This window comes from Archocentrus centrarchus, chromosome 13, assembly GCF_007364275.1.
Source record: "Archocentrus centrarchus isolate MPI-CPG fArcCen1 chromosome 13, fArcCen1, whole genome shotgun sequence".
Classification (NCBI taxonomy): Eukaryota; Metazoa; Chordata; class Actinopteri; order Cichliformes; family Cichlidae; genus Archocentrus; species Archocentrus centrarchus.
In genome coordinates this window covers 6141675-6166692 of record NC_044358.1, presented here as the reverse complement: position 1 = coordinate 6166692, position 25018 = coordinate 6141675, and the positions used below count along the sequence as shown (strand labels likewise).

Here is a 25018-nt window from a genome sequence, read left to right as displayed (position 1 = left end):
TTTGTATCGTCTTGCTCTAATTGCTGTCTGTGTTTATCTCTGTGCTGCACACAGATGTTGCAGTAGTTTGGTTTGGACCGTAAAACATATTTGCAGCACAACAAAGGTGAGCGTGTTCTCCCACGTTTGCGCACTTCGGCGTCCAGACAAGGACCCGCCCACACTCACACGTAAAGGAGCAGTTCACAGAAACGCGGTGGAAACGGGGGCCCATTCTTAAGTGTTTCGCCGGTTCATTGGGAACAGCACCAGCACTGGCACGCGAACCGGCTCCTCAGCGGTGGGAAAGTAGCAACAGTAGCTCAGGCTCCTTCCTCACCAGAGAGGTGATATTCCATGACCCAAACTCCAGCCTCGATAACCAAGGATCGGTCTACCAGGGTCTTTGCCTTTGGCTGCTGCCCGACACACACTGTGCCCAGCTCATATGGTACCTCCTGTGGATGGTGGGCCCGGCCACCAGGTGCTCTCCCTTGAGCAACCTCCCCAGGCCTGGCTCCAGGGTGGGGCCCCACTAACCCAGTCCCAGTCAGGATAAACTGTTCCTTTTATCTTTCTCTCATAAGAGCCATCTGAATTACTCTTTGTCTGACCCCTCACCCAGGACCAATTTGGCTTGGGAGACCCTACCAGGGGGCAAAAGCCCCAAGACAATATAGTATCCCTGGGACACACAAACCCCTCCACAATGATAATGTGCTGATTAGTGTAGGGCCTGCTCAATAAAAATGAAATTTGAGAGATTGAGAGATATTTGTAGGCAGTGAAATTAAGATAGCAAACAATTTTCTTAATTGCATCATTTGGTCTGTGTCTTTAGCCACTTTTTCACGTGCTGCGTCACATATACCCAGACTAAGTGGTGTTGCACAGCTGTCCTCTCTGTGTTGCTGTATTGCTAAATGTTCTGATTAGATGTCTGATTAAGTTTTATCCTAGTTTTATGAAATGATTTTCTTACTGTTTTCTAAATAACTGAATGACATTGTGTTTGATTCTGAGAAAGGATTTTTACACACAAATGAAGTGAGAAAAATGTCTTTAGAATGAGAGGGATATGGACAGAGGAAACATGAAGAGAGGTGGACCTACAGCGAGCCAAAAGCACAAGTCAAAACATATATCCAGTCATTTTGGCAGTGCATTTTGGGAATGGCTGTCCTCACGTGCTATTATCGATCTATTTGTGTCACAGCTGGAGAGCTGTCAGAGTACAAATACTGTGTTATTTTTACATATACATTACCCTTATTAAGTCTGCTTGTTTTTGATCTGGTAATTGATGCTGCTCTCAGTAGAATGCTGGTTATTATTGAAATGAGCTTGTTGTTTATAAATGAACACATTGTTAGTTGATTACCCGCAAAACTTCCCCCTCATCAAAACATTTTTTTGTGAGTGCAGCATAATGTTAAATTGACCTGTTTAGTAAATATGGCCTGAAATACCTTAACCTCCTGAGACCCAACCTCCTGTTTGCGATGCATTTTTAATTTCTCTTAGATATTTGTGCTTAGATGGACCTGATATGTACATAAACTGAGCTTCCTCTTTGAACAGGAAGTTGTATTTTGTTACATGGTTGTTACATTCTTTTGTGAAAAAAATGTCCTCAGATGTGGACAATGGGATTATTTTATAGCATAACACAACAGAAATAACATGACTTAAAGGATAAAAAACTACTGAACAAAATGAAGCATCAGGTGCAGCAAAGCCAAAATGTAATGTCCCCATATGTGGACGCAGGGTCTCAGGAGGTTAATGGAACAGTACATTTAAAAAAAAAAAACAAATAAATAAATAGAGGGAAATAAACATGAATGTACCTTTCATCCTAAATTTAATCAGTTAATTAGACTACTAACTGTTTCATTGCTTGAATTGGCAGCCAGAGAAGCTGTCACCATGGTAACTGGGATGGAGAGCACATACCAGATCATGCAGTGATGCCACAGTATCTAAGCTGCGCCTAACTAACAGCAACACAACATGCACCAAACCTGGGCACACCCTTCCTTACACAGCAAAACCCTCAACTAGCTGACAAATAATAGTCCATTTACATGGGCATTGTACCTGTGATGTCAAACCACAAATTGGTGGAGCTTTGCTGCAGGGATACCACACCCACAATCTCAGCCACCTTGTCGTTCTCCATGACAGTGAAATTGTAGAATGGTTCATCAAATATCAGTGGTGCAGTGGAGGCGGGTGGTCGGCGGATCCACTCAATATGTAGGCGGGCCGTTGAGGATTTCTGAGGGCGCCCATTGTCTGTTGCTTTGATCTGAACATAGAAGCACAGAAATACAAAGGCATGGGTGTTTGCGGTGTTGCTGGTTTTCAACTGACATCAAAAACTATATTTATACTGCCACATGTTGAAATATAAAATGCTAAATGCAAAACAATTACACAATTAATAGATTCAAACATGCTCCTGCTGTAACCATCTGAGTGGTTTAGACAGTTCTGAGTTATCATTTCAGCAGAAACAGAAACTAAAACCAATGTGCATCAATGAAACAAGCACTGAACTCGGTCATTTTGAGTCTTACTCAGGAAACCTAAATGATCCAGAAATATGTTTATAGAGCATCTCCTGACATAGAGAAAAACAAGAGAATCTTTGACACATATTCTCCAGATTCAGATAAGAGGTCTTCCAGATACAGAAATAGACTGCCTCAAACAAAAAGTTCATTGCAACAAATGCTAAAAGATCAATCTATGGAGTTACATATAGGTAAAAATATTCTGTTTATGTTTAATTAGTGAAAAGAATTACATACAGTTAGGATGTCGTAGCTCCCAGCTGTGAAGGCTTTGCGTGATGATACCACTGCTGTCTTGGGGTCAATGAAGAACTTCCCATCCTCATTGCCATCCACAATGCTGTAGGACAGGTCGCTGTTGGGCCCATCATCACGGTCGTAGGCGAACACCCGATAGATCGGTTCTCCCTTCTTTCTACGCTCTCTCTCTGGAAGTTTGACCTGGTAGACCTTCTCAGGAAATATGGGCTTGTTGTCGTTTTCATCCAAGACCTGAACTATCACCCAAACAGTACTTTGCTTGGGACTAGGACCACCATCTGTCACCAACACCTGTATGGGCAGAAAAGCTTGATCAAAAATATATACACTGTTCCTAATCACAAATTGGCTCTCTCAGTATCATGATACATAAGCAACTATGCTGTTCCAGTTCAGACCGGCCTCCCAAGTGGAGCTTATTAAGGCTAATAGTTAGTTTTAAAATCAAATGACTGCCAAAACATAGAAGAGGTCCCAACAATGCTTACATGAACTTTAAACTAGAACCACTCAGATGTTTATGTCAAAAACCCATATGATTATTTAGTTTTGAGACTGGTTTAAGTCTTTAAGTTACATAAAAAATAAAGAAGCTAGTACTAATTGGAAAAACATATCCAAGAATCAAAAATGAGTAAAACCTGCCTGTGTTAATACTTTTTGCTACGCCGTCTCTGACTAATGAAAATAAAGAAAAAAATAGCCATCCTGCATTTTGACAGTTATTTTAATTAGTTCTAATTCTATAATACCGTAGTTATAAAGAAAATGATCAGTGAGCGGTCAAGCCAGTGAGAGCTCTCTTTCTCTCTTTCTTTTTACAGATTTGTACAGATCTACTGTAGAGTCTGTTTCTTCATTTAGTAATGGCTCCTACAGTGGCCTCAAAATATACAGGTCTTTTATGAGCCACTACATACACTCTGTGTGTGTGTGTGTGTGTGTGTGTGTGTGTGTGTGTGGTGTGTGTGTGTGTGGGTGTGTGTGTGTGTGTGTGTGCGCGTGCACAGTACGCTTTGTTATATTATATATTCATGGAAAAAATCTGTCAGATACTGAGAAACTTGAGAAGCAATGAAAGACCCGATCATTTCATTAATAAATCAGGTTTATTCCAGATAATTCAAGGCTTCCCATGTAACATCCTGACGTACTTCACTGCACTCTCCTGTGCAGTCCTCTGTTTGAAAAAAATCTGTTATTCATTATATAGACCCCCTCACCCTTTGTCCATGAAAACTCATAATGAAGCTTATGGATAGGTGCAATAAGAAAGATCTGTAATCACTCATCTGCTTTCCCAGGTGTTCGGCTTTATTCTTCATATCAGTTCCATTTTCACACATTGTCAAACTCAAAGCTGTCTTCATTGCTCTAGTCCAATCATTCTGCCCACCTTCTTCAAGCCAATCAGCCTCCCCACTGCATACTTTAAATCTCACAGTTACCTGTCATTCTCCCTTGCAGACTCATTTGTGCAACCCATCTCCTCCACATCTCCACTTTACCCAAGTCACTCAGTGCTCCATCCAAGCCTCCATCTTTATCTTCACCGTAGCCCGTGTCTAGAATCCAGGGTCCTGTCCTAATTCCTGATTCCATTCTGCCATGATGGGCCAGAGGAGTCTAATCATCAAATAGCTTAAGTGAATTCTGTATATCAGTTCCTCTTGATGATCTCTTTTTATTGAACTAGAAGCTGAGTTAGTTTGCCTCATATCATTGTTGAGTAATATAAACTGTTTTCTTAACAGAAAAAATAAGATCAAGATACCAGTTTGAGCCTGTTGTGGTGCATTTGTTTGTTTTTTTTAATTCTTTGGTTCTTGTGCAATGAATGGTTGACTGATTGAATACTTGTACTAATAGCATTGCATTGCTGTTATCAGGTCATCAAATGAAAAGTCAAAAGTGTATTTGATAATATCTGTATTAACTATGTTGTACTGTAGAGAGGTTATAGGTACCTCTGAAACACGTGTACAAATCAGCTAAAAATCAAGGTTTAGGCAGTCCATTACAAAGTGCAGCATTTATTTAGACATTTATGTTGTGTGCACTGCAACATGAAATTTGGCAGCACAGTGCCAGTGTTAATTTCATTGATGAAATATTTTCTTCATAGTTTTTGTCAACGACCCATTTTTTTCATGACAAAAACGAGACGATAACTAAATAAAAACTACAATGAGGAAACTGACACTTTCGTCAACGAATGAAAACGAGACAAAAATGCTTGGCAGGGACAACATCCAATCAGAACTTTAATTTTGTGAAAGGGCGGGACAAGTTAGGAAAACATCCAATCAAACGCACAGTAGCACAAATTTGCTCTAAACCCAGGAAGACCAAACTAGCCTGTGATTTGTCTTTACTTAAGATAGAACTAAGTTGTGTAAACAATGTCAGCAGGGAGAAAGAGAAGAGCCGATGTATGGACACATTTGTCCTTTGATGCTGTGACAAACAAAACGATGTGTAAACCATGTGGGGCGACTATCTCGGGTAAAAACACAACAAATCATAAATGACATCTGCAAACCAGTCACCCAGATCTCCATGCAAAGGTAAGCATTTTATTGTCATGCAGGGTAAAGTGTTTTTCCCAGTTTAGCGTTTGTGTTTAGAGAAAATCTCCACACCGCGGTGGATTAGCCTTTCCTAATCTTAGTCCTGAACACTGCCCTGTACCTTTCAGAGCGTGTCCTGCTGTAAAACGCTCGGATTATCTCAGTAAGGTGGTGTTAATGATCAAGTGTGTGGGAAGCAGGTGAAACGCTAATGTTAATATTATTAATAATATTCCATAACTTTTAATAAATGTTTTATTTTGTGTAAGTGTGTATAATGACTAATTCAAGGGAACTGAAGAAAAAACATTTACATTTTACACCCTTTATATTCTAGTCGACTAAATCGACTGTAGATTTAGTCGTCTATATTCTGACGATAATTAGTCGGCTAAAACTAGACTAAAACTAAAACTATTCAGATGACTAAATTATGACTAAAACTAAATTACATTTTCATCAAAATACTATGACTAAAATTAAATCAAACTTTGCTGTCAAAGTTAACACTGCACAGTGCAGCAGCTCTTAGGTTTCTAGTGTGATGTTTTCTGTGTTTATTTGATGGTGTTTTCTTAGCTGTGTGAATAGTTGGCCAGAGTTAACTGACACCAATCTCTGATGCAGCTATCATAACATAACTTAACATACCGGTGAGATTTATAGACCAGTGGTGTCACCTGCGCAGTGAAGACACTAAAGGGGTCAAAGGCAGAAGAGGGGATGCCAGTCAGGCATACTGGCTAGGCTAAGGAGGCAGGAATATACTGCTATCCACTATTTTCCTGACAAATGTCAGATCTGTCACAAACAAAACAGATGAACGGGAGCTGCTCATCGCTTCCAACCACTTTGTCTGGACTTCCTGAGGGTGGCTGTAGCTCAGGAGGTAAAGCAGGTCACCTACTGATCGGAAGGTCAGCGGTTTGATTCCTGGCTACTCCAGGCTGCATGCAATGTATCCTGGGCAAGATACTTAAGCCCAAGTTGCTCTCCGATGCAACCGTTGGAGTGTGAATGTGTGTGAATGTTAGTTAATTGAAGCGCTAAGTTAATCATTGAAGTGCTTGTATGAATGGGTGTGCATGGGTAAATGTAAAACATGTTGTATAAGTGCTTTGAGTGCTCAGACTGAGTAGAAAAGCGCTGTATAAGAACTAGTCCATTTACCATTTACTTCCCATGTGATGATTGTAACAGAAATCTTGATACATCCACTCATTCCTGATACTTTGATACAGCTAGCAGGCCATACTCGACACTGGCACGGCAGAAGCAACAAGTCCAATAAGAGCAGAGGAGGGGGGGCGCTGTGTCTGCTGAAACAATGACTGGTGTAGCAACAGCGGGTCTATTTCACAACATAGCTGTCCTGATTTGGAAACCCTCTCTGTGTCATGTTGACCTTACTATTACTAGGGGTTGAGTAGTGTAATAGTGACTGCTGTATACATCCCATCTGCTGCCAATACTAGCACTGTTCTTGATCACTTGCTGGCCGTTGTAAACAAACAGAGAGAGACTATTCTGACGGAGCGCACATCAAACCAAGGGACTTTAACAGAGCATGTTTAAAGACTGTGCTCCTTTTACCAACGTGTGCTTTGCTACCATGCACCACACTTATACTAACATCAGGCATGCTTACAGAGCTGCTACTCTTCCTCATCTGGTCTAGTCTGACATCTCTTTCTGCTCCTGTTAAACCTTTCTCATAAGGTCTAATGAGCCAAGTACTAAAATAATCAAAACTTGGTCCGAGGGTGCTTTTACACAGCTGGCAGCTGCTTTGAGGGATACACTGGGATATTTGATCAGGGGTACGTGGAAGAATACACAGAAACTGTATTCTTTTATATCAAGTGCTGTGTTGACAATGTTACAACTGATAAGTGCAGCCGGACATTTCCAATTAGATATTCTGGATTGCAAGCAAGGTCCAGAAACTTCATAAAATTTTAAATATCTCTTTCAGGTCAGAATCAATCTAAAGAGAGGCATTTAGAAGGCAAAGGAGGCCAATCAAAAAGGCTCACCTGCCATGGAGTATGTGGCAGGAGATATAGCACATTACCAACTGCTGTGTGAATGCTGAAGCCTCATAGGCTGAGGAGCTGAACAACTTCTTTATTTGCTTTGAGGACTGGACCTGCTTCAGAACCCCTATTCCAACCTGACTCCAACTCCCAAACACTCACACTGCAAGAACATAATCTTCGGTGTGTCCTGAGGACAGTGAACCCCAGGAAGGGTGCTGGACATGATGGAGTGCCAGAAAAAGTACTTAAGACCTGTGTTGACTAGTTCACCTGAGTCTCTGCCAGGTCTGAGTCTCCCACTCTGTCGCACGTTGCTTAAAGTCTCACTTCTTAAAATGCAAGCCTCTGCAGACCTTAACAGCTACAGACTAGTCACCCTTTTTTTTTCTATCATCATGAAGTGTTTTGAAAAACTGGTCCTGCACACATTAAGGCCACCCTCCCCAACATTCTTTGATTCCCCATCAGTTTGCCTATAGAGCTAAATGGTCTATTCAAGATGTGATAGCCATAGCAGCTCTGTTCTAAGCCACCTGGCCACCTTCATGGACTTTAGCTTTGTCTTTAATACAGTCATGCCAGACAATTTGACCAGCAAACTATTAGGGCTTTTCTCCCAGCCATCTAAACCTGGATCAAGGACTTTTGACTCAACATGTCAAACTTGGCCCCCACACTTCCTCGTCCATTACAGTGAACAGTGGAGCTCCTAGAGGTTGTGTGCTGAGTCCATTTCTTTATCCACTGCTCAAAAAAATTAAAGGAACACTTTGAAAACACATCAGAAAAAAATCATGCTGATATCTATACTGATATGGAGTGGATAATGATTTAGGAATGAAAGGCTGGCACATTGATAGAAATGAAAATTATCAACCTACAGTGGGCTGAATTCAAAGACAGACAAAAATCAATGTAAAAAATATGGCAGATTAGACCATTTTGCCGAAATCTCATTACAGCAAATTAAAATGATACTCAGTAGGTTGCACGGCCCCCACGTGCTTGTGGCATGCCTCAGGGCATGTTCCTAATGAGATGGCAGATGGTATCACTTCCATTCAATTTTATTTATATAGTGACATTTATTTAGCAGTTATATTTATATAGTATCCTGGGGGATATCATCCCAGTTCTGGACCCAGGTATCACTGAGCTTCTGAACAATCTGATGTGCAACCTGGTGGCGTTGGACGGACCGAAACTTAATATCCCAGAGATGTTCTATTGGTCCGTTGAGCATGGGGGCCACTCAATTGTATCAACTTCTTTATCCTCCAGGAACTGCCTGCATACACATGAGGCCGGGCACTGTCGTGCACTAGATGGAACCCAAGACCCACTGCACCATGGATCCAAGGATTTCATCCCAATATCTAATGGCAGTCAGGGTGCTGTTGTAGTGGTCTGTGCATCCCTCCATGGATATGCCTCCTCAAACCATCACTGACCCACCACCAAACCAATCATGCTGAATGATGTTACAGGCAGCATAAGGTTTTCCAGGGCTTCTCCAGACCCTTTCACGTCTGTCACATGTGCTCAGGGTGAACCTGCTCTCATCTGTGAAAAGCACAGGGCACCACCAGGGGGAACCAAAATCTAAAAACTGGTGAGTTTTTACTGGAGGGCCTGATCATGATGCCACGGTGAATTTTCCTCATTCGCCAGGAAATTTTGATTGGCTCACATTCATACCTACATAATCCAATCTGGACCAAACTTTTTCAGTACGATGAGAGTCCGCCCTTAAACACATACATATGACAGTATTTATTAACAGTCGCAATGCCACCTAATGGGAACAGGAAATGTCATGTTTTACACTTTGAGGTACAGCTCCAAGGTCATTGAGCAGAACCATCTCAAATTTCGCCTGGAAAGCATTAAGGAGTTGGTCTTACACTGTTTTCAAAACTGTGACTTTTCGCCAAAGAGCGTGACCCTGGCAGCATCTCAAATTATGATGTTTCATCATGAAGACAAAAATTGCTGTAACTCAAAGCCACATTGCCCAATCTGCCCCAAACCTCCGTGGTTTGATAAGCCCCCTGTCCTGAACACATTGATATGCATATAGTCAGTAAAAGTTAGAGTGCCACCTAGTGGGAACTGGAAATATCATGAAATACCATGTTTTATACATAGCCCCAGAGCTACATTTTATCTACATATCTGAAATTGTGCAGGCTCATGTAACACCCTAAGACATGCAAAGAAGCCTCTTGGACCCATACTTAAAACCCAAAGGGAAGTCAGCCATCTTCAATTTAAGGTGTCATTTTTTTTGCCATTTTCAGGCCTTCTATTTGAATGAACTCCTACAGCATTTGACCCAGTGAGACCAATTTGGACTTTTTCAATTTCAAGCCCCAGAAAGTTTCAAACTATCAGCCCCAGGGCTATGCTTCCTCTGTGTATCAAGATTTTTTAGAATATGAAATGGTGCATATTCTATAATAGCAGCACTTGGGGTTTCAGTCATATACAACAGGACACCAAATTGTCACATCTCAAACATACATTGTCCAATCTGTCCCAAACTTCATATGCTTCATGAGAGTGTGTATTAGTATGGACACACCCATCTACCAGCTTTGTATCACACTCAGAACGCCACCTAGTGGTGACAGGAACACTGACAATAATTGTCCTATGATCCTTACAGTTTCATTGATGGGTGCAAGCATTACATACAGCATCATGACATGTAATTAGTGGGCACTCACTGACACCACCTAGTTGACGCGGGATACATTCGACGACCAAACGACGCAAGGAACAAGTAGTCTACTGGCCTGACAGCATCAAGTTGAGCCTGCGACTGTCCCGTCCGCGACAACCTCCGATTGCGGCACAGCTCGACCGCGTCACAGGTCGACGCGCATATTCATGGTTAATAATTTGTAGTATTACAGTAGTAGTTAAAAATTTGGACAATTATATGCACTATAATTAGACATGTCTTCAAACTATTTGATGAAACTATACCACCCAGGTAAAACCCCCAGGTACAGGAAGAACATCACCCCCATGAGCACCAAGCACACATAGATACACCTCTAACTCTTCCCTTACCTCTAAAATGTGTTCTGTTTGTTGTTCGCGGTCCAGTTTCCGGGAGGTTGTGGTGATCAGACCTGAGATAGAAACAGTAGACAATTAAGATAGAAATTAACACACAAGAATTTGGGAAATATGCAGTCTTTTCTGATAATTCACTGGAAAAAACTTAAAAATGCATTGTGGTCAAATTTTAAAGGGCACCATGTGGGATACATGGATTGTCAAAACAAATCATAGCATAAGAAAGGTCACCCTCATGCTTGATTCTTTCTGTATCAAAAGAGCTGTATAATCTATACAATTAAAAGGAAACAGGTAAGTCATGTTCCACAGTTTTTGAGAATTTGCACACAAAAACAATTGTTAAGCTCAGTATGGAAGTACTAGGAGCTAGAAAAAAGGCAAATGGATCTCTTTAGTACTTCTGAAGATGTTTCACCTCTCATCTATGAGGCTTCTTCAGTCCTAAAACCAAAAGGAGAGTCCCAGGTATTTAAACCCTAGTGGGGATTGTCCCCTTTGGAGGTGGTCACTGACCCACTATTGATCATGTGCATCATCATCACACAAGCCATGGTGTGAAAAAAGGCATAGATCATTACCACCAGGGCTTTTGGGCGAAACAACTGTGAGATTTTTCCCCATCCAATCATGTGACCTATTGAGGTCACCTGATGTAAGGTGTGAGTGTGGGTTGAGGTGCCTGGGAAGACATTTCAAGACAGCATTAAAGGTGGGTGACAGCTGGTGTCGTAAGCCACGACCTCTGTTTAGTAATGGTCATGAACATTGGCATCTTCAAAAGAATGTCCTTTATCCTTTAGGTGCAGAAGTATAACTGAGCCTTGTACTGTCGAGGTGGCTCTTCTATGTTGTGCCATGTGTTTGTGAAGTGGCTGTTTGGTTTTGCCAATGCAGAGGTCCGAGCAATCCTCACTGCGCTGCACAGCATGCATTATATTGCTTAGCTTGTGTTTAGGAGTCTTGTCCTTGGGATGAACCAGTTTTGTCTTATGGTGGGGCTGGGTCTAAAGTGCACTGGAATGTCATGCTTGGAGAAAATTCTCCTGAGTTTCTCTGACAAACCTGCTACATAAGGGATAACACTGTTGTACCATTTCTTATTCTCTTTCTCCCTAGTTGATCTTTGACCTTCCTTCTTTCTTTCTCTGCCTTAGAACATTTTCCATCTGGTGTTGCAGGGTCCTGATCACCCCGAGTTGTATTCCAGTAGGTGGTGGGAGTCAAAGAGTAGGTATTGGTCCTGTGTGTGGCCTTCCAGTAAACTTTAGTGTTGAGGCTTCCATTTTCCTCAATGAGCACAGCACAGTCCAGGAACAGCAACCTATTATCCTTGGTATTCTCCCTGGTGAACATTATGTTTTTATCCACTGAGCTGATGTGGTCAGTGAAGACTTCTGCTTCTTGGGCTTTGATTTTGACCCAGGAGCAGGGGGTGAAAGTAAGCCGGTACAGTCCAGTACTGCATACCACTAAAAGATTCCGTGCCGGTACGCAGTACCTGGAAGAGGGGGAGCAGCTGTCTGCTGTAACGCCATCATTCAGAACCAGTCACGGCTGCACTTTGGGTCAGAATAGATCTGCTAGCAATAAGCAGTCTAAAACACAACTTAATCCGTTAATAAATAGCTTTTTTTTTTCATTTTAAATTGTTTCTGAATTGTTCATATTATGCTGAAGCCTCAAGTCTCTGGCTTCTCTCCCCTCGGAGCTCGAGGCTTTCGTCAACGACCAGCCTTTAAAACTTTCACCGCTACGTTTAATGTCTGTCTGCTCGTTACAAAATATCCCAATTAATCATTAATTGTGTTAAGTGTCCAGTGTGTGCAAACATCCCAATTCCTTAACAATTCAAAAAATATATTCCACATTGTCTTATACAGGTAGCAAAGCAACAGTAAGTAATATATATGAATAAGATAATGTGGGAAAAAAAAAAAATATATATATATTATATATTTATTTTTTTTCACGTTGTCTTATGAGCGGTGTGGTGAGCAGGGTGGACCCAAATGTAGAACTCTGAAGGCAGGACTGAATAAAGTGATGACATATTAAAGAAAATGCAAAATAAACACAAAACCAGGAGCATTGGTGCAAACTTAACCACAGGAAAACAGTGACCAGTACAAACCACACCTCCATGAGGGAGGACACAACAGAGAACAGAGGGAAATGCAGACAATAAATACACCAGGAATGACGAGGGGAAAACATGAAACAGCTGGGGAGAACAGGTGGACAAAATCATATTAATGAAACACAGGAAGCAAAACTCCACACAACAAACAGGGAACACAGGACTGTCAAAATAAAACAGGAAACACCTAACAAGGTACACGCAGACTAAACACAGGGGGCTGGCACAGAGGAAAACTAAAAACAGGGACCAAGGCACAGGGAAACAGACAAAGAGAAACACAGATGCAGGGGAGCCAGGGACAAAGGAACTAGAAAACCACAACTGATAACAAAGCCAGAACTAAGATGAATAATGAAGACCAAAACAAACTAGAAAACAACAAAACTTAACCAAAAAGAACACAAGAAACCGGGCCATCGGCCCAGGATTGTGACACTTATTCAGGTAGGCAACAGTAAAGTTCAGTTGTAGATATAAAATGGAGATGGGCAGTCTGGACCTCCTCCAAAGAGGACAACCCCTACTAGGGTTTAAATACGTGGGTGGCTCCACCTTTTGTCTTTAGAACTGAAGGAGCCTCTTGGATGAGAGGTGAAATTAAAAAAAAAAAAAAAAATATATATATTATAATATATATATATATATATATATATATATAATATATATATTATATATATCTATAATATATATATATTATATTGGCAGTTGTGCCCCATAGTTGTGATCATTACTGTATGTCCAATCTGGAGCAGCTGCTAAATACTCCATGGAGTGGCCATGGAGTGGAGGTCTGTCAGCATTTCAAGATACAGCTGAAATACTCTAACATACTTATTGTCTTTGCAATGGATGTTAGCACAGTACGGAGTATGCTGAAATAAAACTTTGCTTTCTGTGGGGTGACCGATGAAGACCAACAACGACGGATGTGCCCATGCCATGCATGGAATTCATTTTACACATGTATTAGTTTTGTAGAGGGCAGTTCTGAATTCTCAAATTTGGTAAAGGTTTGGTGAGTTTAGTGCATGAGAAACATTGCCAGTGCAAGCATGACTGTAAACTTTTTTCTAAACCTTGGTCATTTCAAAAGTTGCTTTTTTTTAGTCAGCACACAGTGATAGGACATGCTGATAGAAACAGTGTCAACTAAGCAGAACTTAACAAGGACACCAAAAAACCCCTTTAACCACAATTCACTGCTTTCTAAAAATGTTGCATAAAATATGCACCCTCAGTACATTTTGCTGACTGTGGCAAAAGTGACGCTTATCAGTTCCACACTTGCCCACTGTGGCCTAATACGATCTAAAATAGACATTATCCAATTCCTTCCACAAGGAATATGTTCAGGGTGTCATATAACAATTCTTTGAATTTTCAGCTGAAAGGTAGCTTCTAGTCGTGAGATACCAATTTAATTTGTTATAACTTCTACAGTTGCTCAATTCAAGAGTACACATGGGTCACCAGTTGATCATTTATGCTCACGCTGATACATTTATGCTTCTGCCCAGTAACTATCATTCCATTACTAGCAGCATCAACTGACACACAATGGGTACTTTGCTGGTATAGTAATATTATACTATACTACTACAGTACTATTAGTGTAATAAGTTTCTGTTCTGTCAGTTCATGCTGTGGACCTGTTTGTTTTGACTTGACTTTCATTATGTTTTATTCTTTCCCTTCATCAGTGTTACGCTGTTTTGTAACAACCATATTTTCAGTGATCCATCTCTGATATGATAATGTAATGGCTCATATTTAGAGGCATATAGTGCTTGTTTTTACAATGTTTTTCTACCCTTTTTATATTCTCCTGAATTTTATATGCTTTTCTTCATGGAAGACCCTATCTTGAGGACTTGCAAGTTTGATCTTCTCTGTGACACAGAGATTTAGATGCTGCTGCTCTGCTCATACATTCTCTGTGTTAGATGTGGTAAAGAGGAACACAGGTGGTGGTGATCCTACCTAACATGAGCAGACATAATTACTGTTACACTGTACTTATATATACTTATTAAGAGCGTTAGTCTTGCTACCTCATTCTGCCACTCATTCACAGGAGCATATTCCTCTTGACATACAATTGTTGAGACACTGGTGCCAAATGTCAGAATCTTACTATAATGATTGTAGTGTATGTATATATGTCTGTTCCCTAACTCCTCCTAGACACCTTAACTAATCTGGATGAAGCTTATCACATGAAATGCCTAGGGCACCAGGACTATCAACATCTATGTAGCTTTTGGGAATTATTTTCATAACACTCAAATCCTTACAAATTATATATGTTGATTTTTTTCAGGGACCATGTACAAATCACATAAAAGGAAAGAACAAATTATAGTGATATTAATGCACATAAGACTGAGTACTAAAAATCCTTTTTTTTTTTTTTTCACAAGCGAAAATATCAAAATTGGTCCAAGTTTTTAAATTCTTTGGAAACACGTTCCAGGCTTTAATTGCTCTGTTGGAGAAGGCTGATTGCAGAAGAGTGGTGCTTTACTTAGGCACACTACAGCGCCCTCTTGTGGTGGACCTGGTAACTGTTTTTTTGTTCAGAGCAGGACAAATCTCAAAGGTGGTGGGGCAATTATGTACAGTACCACTCAAAGCTGTCCAAACTTTTGACTGGTACTGTATAACCTTGTGTACTAACCATATATCTGAAAACAAGACTTGATTATCTTAACAAATTCTATTTAATAAGTATATGATGATAATGATATTGTGATTTTCTATACAGAGCTTTAAGAGCTTGTTTGTAAAGTGATCTGATGGGCTTTAATTCAGTCTTCTTTGCCTGTGCCCAGCATGACATACAGTAATGAAAATAAGAAAAAATCATTGCATTTAAGTATGTTTTCAATGCATTAGTGAGTTCCAAATATGTTTACAATTAGCTATATTGTATTTCATTATACGACATCATTTTAATATGCTTTTTAAATGTAAAAGTGGAATCTAAGGTAACCCCTAAGTATTTAAACTCATCAACATTTTTTTAACTCTTTTCCCTCAACATAGATGTTTAGGAAAATACTTTCTTTGTATTTATTCTGGAAGAACATGGTCATTGTTTTCTTTGAGGAGATTTATACTCACAGTAAAATATTAATTGTTCAGCCAGCTTACAACTTTTTGCATACAGAATGTGTATACAGTACCAGTCAAAAAATTGGACACACCTACTCATTCAATGTTTTTTTTTTTTCCCTACATTGTAAATTAATACTGAAGTCATCCAGACTGTTAAACAAACCAAAATGTCTTTTAGCTTTTAGATTCTTCAAAGTACGCACCCTTTGCGTGGATTACAGCTTTGCATTCTTGGCATTCTCTCAATCACCTTCATGAGGTCATCACCTGAAATGGTTTTCCAACAGTTTTGAAGGAGTTCCCAAAGGTGCTGCTTTGCCTTCACTCTGCAGTCCAACTCATCCCAAACCATCTCAGTTGGGTTAAGATCAGGTGATTGTGGAAGCCAGGTCATTTGACATAACACTCCATCACACTCTTTCTTAGTCAAAGAGCCCTTACATAGCCTGGAGGTGTGTTTGGGATCATTGTCCTGTTGAAAAACAAAGGATGGTCCCACCAAGCAAAAACCAGATGGGATGGGATTTCTTGGCCCAAGCCATTCTCTTCCTCTTGTTGTTCTTCCTTAGAAGTGGCTTCTTTTCAGCAATTCAACCATAAAGTCCAGATTCATGCAGTCTTCTCTGAACAGTTGATGTTGAGATGTGTATGCTACTTGAACTCTATGAAGCATTTAGGTGGGCACTTATTAAGGGTGCTGTAAACTTGTGGTTTCTGAGGTTGATAACTGATGAACTTCTCCTGTGCAACAGAGGTAACGCTTCGTCTTCCTTTCCTGGGGCGGTCCTGATGAGAGCCAGTTCCATCATAATGTTTGATGGTCTTTGTGACTGCACTTGAGGATACATTCAAAGTTCATAAATTGTGTCGGATATTGACAGACCTTCATTTCTTAAAGTCATGATGTACTGTTATTTATCTTTTCTTAGTGAGTAGTTCTGCCATAATATGAAATAGAACATTACTCAAATGGATTATTCACTGTATACCCAACTCTACCTCTTTACAACACAACGGATGGCCTCAAACACATTAAGAGGGCAATAAATTAAATAAATTAACTTTTGACAGGCACAGCTGTTAACTGAAACCATTCCAGGTGACTACCTCATAAAGCTGACTGAGAACATGCCAGCATGTGCAAATCTGTCATCTAAGCAAGACCTGCCTACTATAAAGAATCTAAAATATAAAACATATTCTGGTTTATTGAACACTTTTTTATTTACTAAATAAGTCCATGTGTATTTCTTCATAGTTTGGATGATTTTAATATTAATCTACAATGCAGACAATTTTGACTAGACTGATCAACCTGTGCATCGCCTGGACTGAAATGGATCCTGGAATGCCTATAACTATACAAGATCAACAGGACCCTAAGACCCTTCATCAGGAATTCACTGGGGATTTAAAGATCAACCCTAGAGGCCAACCTCAAGCCAACTGCACAAGTCACCATCAAGAGCGGGATTTAACAAGGAGATGCTCTGTCCCTATAGGCCTAACCCCCCCCAGCCAGATAAAAAATTGCTTTGGGTTTCCTAGGTTGCCCTATTACTTGGTTTCTAATACTTCTGTACATTAAGTGGTCAGTTTTGAGCCCTGATTTTAGAGATTTTTGTTGGGCTGCATCTGTTTCCTTCATCAACTGGCCTAAAGTGTTAAACTAAGTCAAGGTTTCTTTTCTATTATTCTTCTGAGGCACAGTTTTAGTAAAGCTAAGTGTCTTAAATGTATACATTTACAGCTCCCATATGCGTCCCTTGGTTCTCATGAACCCTGCGGCCTGGTATCTACTATTCTGTTATTGTTAAATGTTGATGTGCTGTCATTTTGTGCCTTTGTGGTTGTACTGTGTGAAGCTATGCAGAGATCTTTGTATCATAGTCTGATAGTTGGTCCTTTTGCCTTCATTCACACTGGGCAGAGGACGGACTGAAGATTTAGCTGGTTTTGCCACAAAACAAAATATTATCTGTTAAAAAGTAGATAAATTACTATATTTACATTTTTGGAAAAAGGCACCTCACCATTGCCTGTAAAATGAAATTACTGACCTTATCATAGGATCCAGATAAAAAATGCTCTTTTAAAAGAAAAGTTTCCAAGCAGATTTACAGGGTTTGCATCTGAACGCTTGATATGTTCTTATAGTCATTAAAAAAAAAATGAACAGAAACGGCTTCTGAAAAGTAGATTGTGCATAGTAAACTAGTTGCTCTCATGTAACATTTTATTGTTCCCATGCTTATTATATCTATAATGAGAACTGCACACAATGTTTCCATAACAACCATCAACATAAACATGTAAGTGCAAGCCTGGCACATCACATCATTAAAAATAGTATAAATTTGAAAGTAAAATTGATATAACAAATGATAAATATATTACTTAGGATGCAATATTAATTTTATTTTACTTTATGAGAGGATCTGGCCTTCACAGTGTCAGCCCAGAAAAATTCCGGCCCTTAGACAAATGTAGTTGATGACCCTGCCCTCGGTGGTTGGCAACAACCCTTTGACCCAAGAGATTAAGTTGAGTCTAATCTTGCAGCATCACACACCTCTGGGGGAATATCAAAAGCTGCTAGCAGTGTTCATGCAGATGGGAGATTGCTAATGCTTTATATGGATTTAAAGAAGACCAATGATGTGCAACTTACCTTTCAGGCTCTGTGTCTGACTGCACAAAAAGTTAACTGCATTGTTGTTGCTCATGAAAGAGTTCAGAAGTTGCTAGAAATCCCCAGACCCTTAATGGTTCCAACTGGAGTGACACTGTGCCTCTACTACCCTGCCTATAACCAGGATACCTCTGATACATGTGATAGATGGATTGCAAGCAACATTCAGTTCAATTCAATTCAATTCAATAGCACCAAATCACAACAACAGTCACCTCAATGTGCTTTATATTGTAAGGTAAAGATCATGCAATAATTACAGCGAAAGCCCAACAGTCAAAACGACCCTCTATGAGCAGCACTTGGCGACAGTGTGAATGAAAAAACTCCCTTTTAACAGGAAGAAACCTCCAGCAGAACCAGGCTCAGGAGGGGCAGTCATCTGCTGTGACCAGATAGGACTCAAGGGACACAGGATGTTGCCGCACTCCATCCTATCAGATGTGGTTGTCTACACGCTGTGGTTTCTGGAATGCTCACGTTTCCAGCTGTTGCTACACCATCATGTTCTCCATTTCCTTTTCCTTCTGCACTGTCCTGGAGCTTTTTGACAAGGACAGACTCCAATTTCTTGTTAATCTGATCAGCATACTGGAGAGTCGAAATCCTGAGGATCATGGAGTGCTGCTGACTGACAATGAGATTTTCTCCAGCAGGCAGACAGCCAAGCACACCTGCATGACCCTATGCAGGTACTTTGAGGCCCATCTGGCAATCAAGGCAGAGCAGGTGAAGCAATCCCTTCAGAGCACAGAAGGGGTGCCCCTATTCACTCATAGCCATAGCCGTGAGCAGGTTATGCAAATGATGGAGTTTCTGTAGGAACCAGTAGAGGTCAAAAGCTGTCATGTGTTCAGCTAATCTCGCAGCTTATATCGATTGCCTGCAACTGGAGGACCTACTATGGCATGAGTGAAACCATGCATTACACCCTTGATATCCTGAGTATCCTCACAGTTGTTCCAAAGACCCAGCTGCTGTTATCTGGGGCTGTTGCTGCGCTTGATGATGGAGGATCCACTGTTTCTACTGATGAGTATAGCCCTGGCAGTGGAAGAAGGAGAGGTATTTGTGAATGATTCCAAGATTCAGAAGTCAGCACTGCAGGTTGTCATCAACTGCATTTGTGCTCCAGATAAATGCATGTCTAGCACTGGCAAGTTTATTGCAGGAACACCCCGCCAATGTCTTCCACAGCAGACTAAAGCCAGTAAATGTTAGATAGAAAGCACTTAGATGTAGAAAGTGCTTGTATGAGTGTGTGTGTAAATGGGTAAATGAGATTTGCTGTATAAAATGCTTTGAGTGCTCATGTAGAGTAGAAAAGTCCCATATAAGAACCAGTCCATTTACCTTTACCATTTACTAAACACACTACACTACACACTACACTACACAATAACACACACTCAAATCTCTCAACTTTCAAAGCTCGCTATCAACATTGCTGTCTGTCTTTTGTTGTTTGTTTGTTTTTTTCATGTATTTTTTTGCTCGCAAGCACTTTCTGCTAGCAAATATGCCATTAGCAAATATGCCATTTCATTTCTTCATGCACCAAGCGCACATCACATATGTTCACAATAACTCTGTCTTTACACAAGTTAAACACAAATTAAGACCTGGTACGTAGTTTGCAGTCTGCAATTTTGAGACAAGTTGAAAGGCAGACTCACCAAGGCTGACTCATCATCTTAAATCCTTTTAATTTTGCTGGATTTTCTTTATTTTTTTACTTTGACCCAATTATGGCAAAAATTTTCACAAGGTGATCTAGGTGTCACTGATCATCTTATGTGCAAATTTGTTATTCACACAAGATGCTAAGGACAGAATACAGAGACAAGACTAGGACAAACTTGAGATGAAAGGGAAATAATATCATAGAACAAGAAACCAAGGACCAAAAAAAGATAAGCTAGGAAATAATATTATACTTAAATGACAAGAAATAGAATGAGAACATCAATCACATATCAAATCTAAAAGCAAATCACAAAACTCAAAACTCTGGGTCAAAGACTGAGAGACCATGACAGTATCCTCCTCCTTCACACAATCTCTCTTCATATCCTCCTTATGACAGCCTCAACACTGCATTTAATCTATTATTAGACTCAATTGGCTTTTCTCAAAATGTAAAGGAGCCCACTCACCACTTTAATCATACTCTGGATCTTGATCTGACATATGGCATAGAAACTGAAGACTTAACAGTATTTCCTGAAAACCACCTACTGTCTGATGATCTCTTAATAACATTTACATTTACTTTAGTGGATTACACAGCAGTGGGGAATATGTTTTATTATAGTAGAAGTCTTTCTGAAAATGCTGTAACTATGTTTAAGGATATAATTCTTCCATTATTATGATTTTGAATTCAATGTGCCACACAGTGCAGAACAGCTACTTAAACTCTACTCCTGAATAGTTTTACATCCTCATTGCATACAACTCTGGATACTGTGGCTCCTCTGAAGAAAAAAAAAAAGCCTCAAATGACAAGTGATTGGCTCCCTGGTATAACCCACAAATACACAGCTTAAAGCAGATAACCCATAAGCTGGAGAGGCAATGGCTCTCATTAGAAGATTTTCATTTAGTCTGGACAAAGAGTTTGTTGATCTATAAAAAAGCCGTCTGTAAAGCTCGGACATCTTGCTATTCATCAGTGATTGAAGAAAATAAGAACAACTCCAGGTCCTTTTCAGCACTGTAGCCAGGCTGATAAAGAGTCAGAGCTCTGTTGAGCCGAGTATTCCTTTAACATTAACTAATAATGACTTCACAAATTTCAAAAATAACATTTTTGAAAAAAAAATTATTCATAACCACCTCAGATATATCTTTATGTTCAACTACTTTCAGTACTGCTGATATTTATTTAGACTTTCTCTCTAATTGATCTTTCTTAGTTAGATTCAATAGTTACTCCAAACCATCAACATGTCTATTAGACCCCATTCCCACAAGACTGCTCAAAAAGGTCCTACCATTAATTAATGCTTCAATCTTAAATATGATCAATCTATCTTTATTAATTGGCTATGTACCACAGGCGGCTGTAATGTGGCAGTAATTAAACGATTAATTAAAAAGCCATCACTTGACCCAGCTGTCTTAGCTAATTATAGGCCAATCTCCAACCTTCCTTTTCTCTCAAAAACTGATCATCTGCAGAGGAACGGTTTATTTGAAGAGTTTCAGTCAGGTTTCACAGTACAGAAACAGCATTAGTGAAGGTTACATATGGTCTTCTTATGGCCTCTAACAGTGGAGTCATCTCTGCGCTTCTCCTGCTAGACCTCAGCACAGCGTTCAATACTGTTATCATCAGGGCCACGTATGATGTTCTTCCCTCGCCAGCAAATTTACATCTTCGGATTGGTGAGGATCCAGCATATCCCCTCTGTGCAGCCCTGGCAACCCTCAAACACATACTGGTGGGTTGTAAGGTCAGTCTGTCTCAGGGAAGATATACCTGGAGGCACAATCAGGTGCTTAAGTGTCTGGCCTATGCCTTGGAGAACAGAACAATCAATGCCATTCCACCAGCTGCCCAGCCTATCTTTCCACAGACAACCTTTATACGGGAAGGGGATAAGCAACGGACCAATGCCTCGTCCTCAGACGTAGGCTCACTGGATGCAGCTAGGGACTGGAAAATGAGTGTCGACCTCACCCAGACACTCACATTTCCTTTAGAAGTTGCTGTTACTAACCTGCACCCAGATCTGGTTCTCTGGTCCAAATCCTACCACCGTGTTATCATAGTTGAGCTGACAGTCCCTTGGGAGGATGCCATCGAGGAAGCACATGAAAGGAAAAAGCTGCATTATGCCAGCTTGGCAGCTAAAGCAGAGGAACAGCGCTGGACTGTGAAGGTGCGCCCAGTGGAGGTGGGATGCAGGGGGTTTGTTGCTGGCTCCACAGTAAGGCTTCTAAAGGAAGTTGGCATCAGAGGTCAGAGGCAGAGGAAGACCCTTAAAGAACAGCTGCAGAGACAAGCAGTCACTGGCTATGGCTGAGAAGAAACGACACAATGTGGGGAACTAAAAGACCACCCCAGATGACACGCACCCAGGTCTGATCAGCCTGAGGTGGGCCTTCCCCAGCTGAGGGTGTATTGTGATAAACGGCCGAAACACCCAAGGAGACAGGGGTACACAGCTGATGATGTGTCAAGCTGGATCATCAAGGTCAACAATCTTAGATGTCACTTCATAACCCACTCGTGAACACTGAGCTGAATCACTGGGGATTGCAACAACTAGTCCTTTAAAATAACAAATTGACCATAACATTTTATTACAGAGATTAGAGAATGTCATAGTTATTTGAGGTACTGCACTACAATGGTTGGAATCATATTTATCTAATAGACTCCAATTTGTTCATGTAAACGGGGAGTCTTCTTCACATATTAAGGTTAATTATGGAGTGCTTCCCTTAGGCAGTATTCTTAGAAAGTATTGTATACATTTTCATTATTATTTAGATGATACCCAGTTTTGTCTATCCATGAAGTCAGTTGACACACATCAGTTAGTTAAACTGCAGGAATGTCTTAAAGACATAAAGGCCAGGATGACCTCTAATTTCCTGCTTCTAAATTCAGATAAAACTTAAGTCATTGTACTTAGAAGACACAATGCGTAACCAGATACTTACTGGATGGCATTACTTTGGCCTCCAGTAACACTGTGAGGAATCTTGGAGTCATTTTTGACCAGGATATGTCCTTCAATGCACATATTAAAAACTATGTAGGACTGATTTTTTGCATTTGTGCAATATCTCTAAAATTAGAAACAGAGTGATGCTGAAAAGCTAATTGATTTATCACAAATGCATTTATTACACCTAGGTTGGACTATTGTAATTCATTATTATCAGGCTGTCCTAAAAGCTCCCTGAAAAGCCTTCATCTGATTCAAAATGCTGCAATGAGAGTACCGACAGGGACTAGAAAGACAGAGCTTCTCTTCACTCACTCCCTGTTAAATCCAAAATTGATTTTAAAATCCTTCTTCTTATATACAAAGTCTTAAATAATCAGGCCCCTATTAAAGACATAGTACCATATCACCCCAATAGAGCACTTCACTCTCAGACTGCTGGCTTACTTGTGGTTCCTAGGATAGTTAAGAGTAGAATGGGAGGCAGAGCCTTCAGCTTTCCGTTGTGGGGGATGAGGCAAACACAAAAAGTTATCTGATGGCAGCAGCAACAATAACATTATTCTAATATATTTGGCCTATGACTCCAATGCATGAGTAATCTTCACATAAAGTAGGGGAAATAATTATTTGATTCCTTGCTGAATTTGTAATTTTGCTCACTTACAAAGAAATGAACAGTTTCTAATTGTTATGGTAGTTTCATTTAATGGAGAGACATAGAATATCAACCAAAATCCAGAGAAAAATGCATTTCATAAAAGTTATAAATTGATTTGAGTGCCACTGAGTGAATTAAGTATTTAATTCCCAAGCAAAGCATGATTTAGTACTTGGTGGAGAAACCCTTGTTGGCAAGCACATACTAATACATTTCTTGTAGTTGGTCACCAAGTTTGCACACATCTCAGAAGGGATTTTGGCCCACTCCTCATTACAGAAACTCTAAATTCTTTAGGTTTCTTGGCTGTCACTTGGCAACTTGAAGCTTCAGCTCCCTCCACAGATTTTCTATTAGACTGTGGTCCAGAGACTGGCTAGGTTATTCCATGATCATAATGTGCTTCTTCTTTAGTCACTTCTTTGTTGCTTTGGTGGTAGGTTTTGGGTCACTGTCCCATCTACAACCCATCTTCAGTATTCTGGCTGAGGGAATGATGTTCAGGTCCAAGATTTAATGGTTCATGGCCTCATCCACTGACCCCTCAATGAGATGAAATCATCCTGTACCCTTAGCAAAAATACAGCCCCAAAGCACAATGTTTCCACCTCTATGCTTGACTATAAGGATGTTTTCTTTGGGTCATACTCAGCATTTCCTTTTCTCTCAACATGACAGGTTGAGCTGATGCCAAAGAGCTTGAATTTGGTTTCATCTGGTCACAGCACTTTCTCCAAGCCTTCTCTGAATCATTTAGATGTTAACTTACAAACTTAAAATGGGGCTGTACATGAACCTTGTTGAGCAGGGGGACTTTCTGGGCGCTGCAAGATTTCAATCCATTACAGCATAGTGCGTTACCAATGGTGTTCTTGGTGTCCCAGCTGGCTGTGGCCCCAGCTGCCTCCAGATCATTAACAAGCTACTCCCATGTAATTTTAGCCCGATCCACATGGTAACCTTTCATGACCATCCATGCCCCAAGGCACAATCTTGCATGGAGCTCCGGACCAAGGGCAATGATTGTCATTTCATATTTCTTCCATTTTTAACCTTCTCACAAAGCTTCTTGCTGTAGGCCATTCCAGCCTTGCGCAGGTCTACAGTCTTCTCTGATGTCCTTTGACAGCTCCTTGGCCTTGTCCATGGTGTTGGAGAGGTGGGAATGGAAGAAATGGATACTGTGGACAGGTGTACTTTAAACAAAA

The 25018-nt window shown here is 40.4% G+C and overlaps 1 protein-coding gene across 1 annotated transcript in view; it reads right to left on the bottom strand.

Moving 5' to 3' along the window:
* The window catches only part of fat3a (FAT atypical cadherin 3a), a 217265-nt gene that overhangs the window by 91582 nt on the left and 100665 nt on the right, over nucleotides 1-25018 (bottom strand). Inside the window, 3 exon segments of the mRNA XM_030744086.1 lie at nucleotides 2080-2290; nucleotides 2796-3110; nucleotides 10507-10568. Of these exon segments, the coding sequence (XP_030599946.1) occupies nucleotides 2080-2290; nucleotides 2796-3110; nucleotides 10507-10568 (588 nt within the window).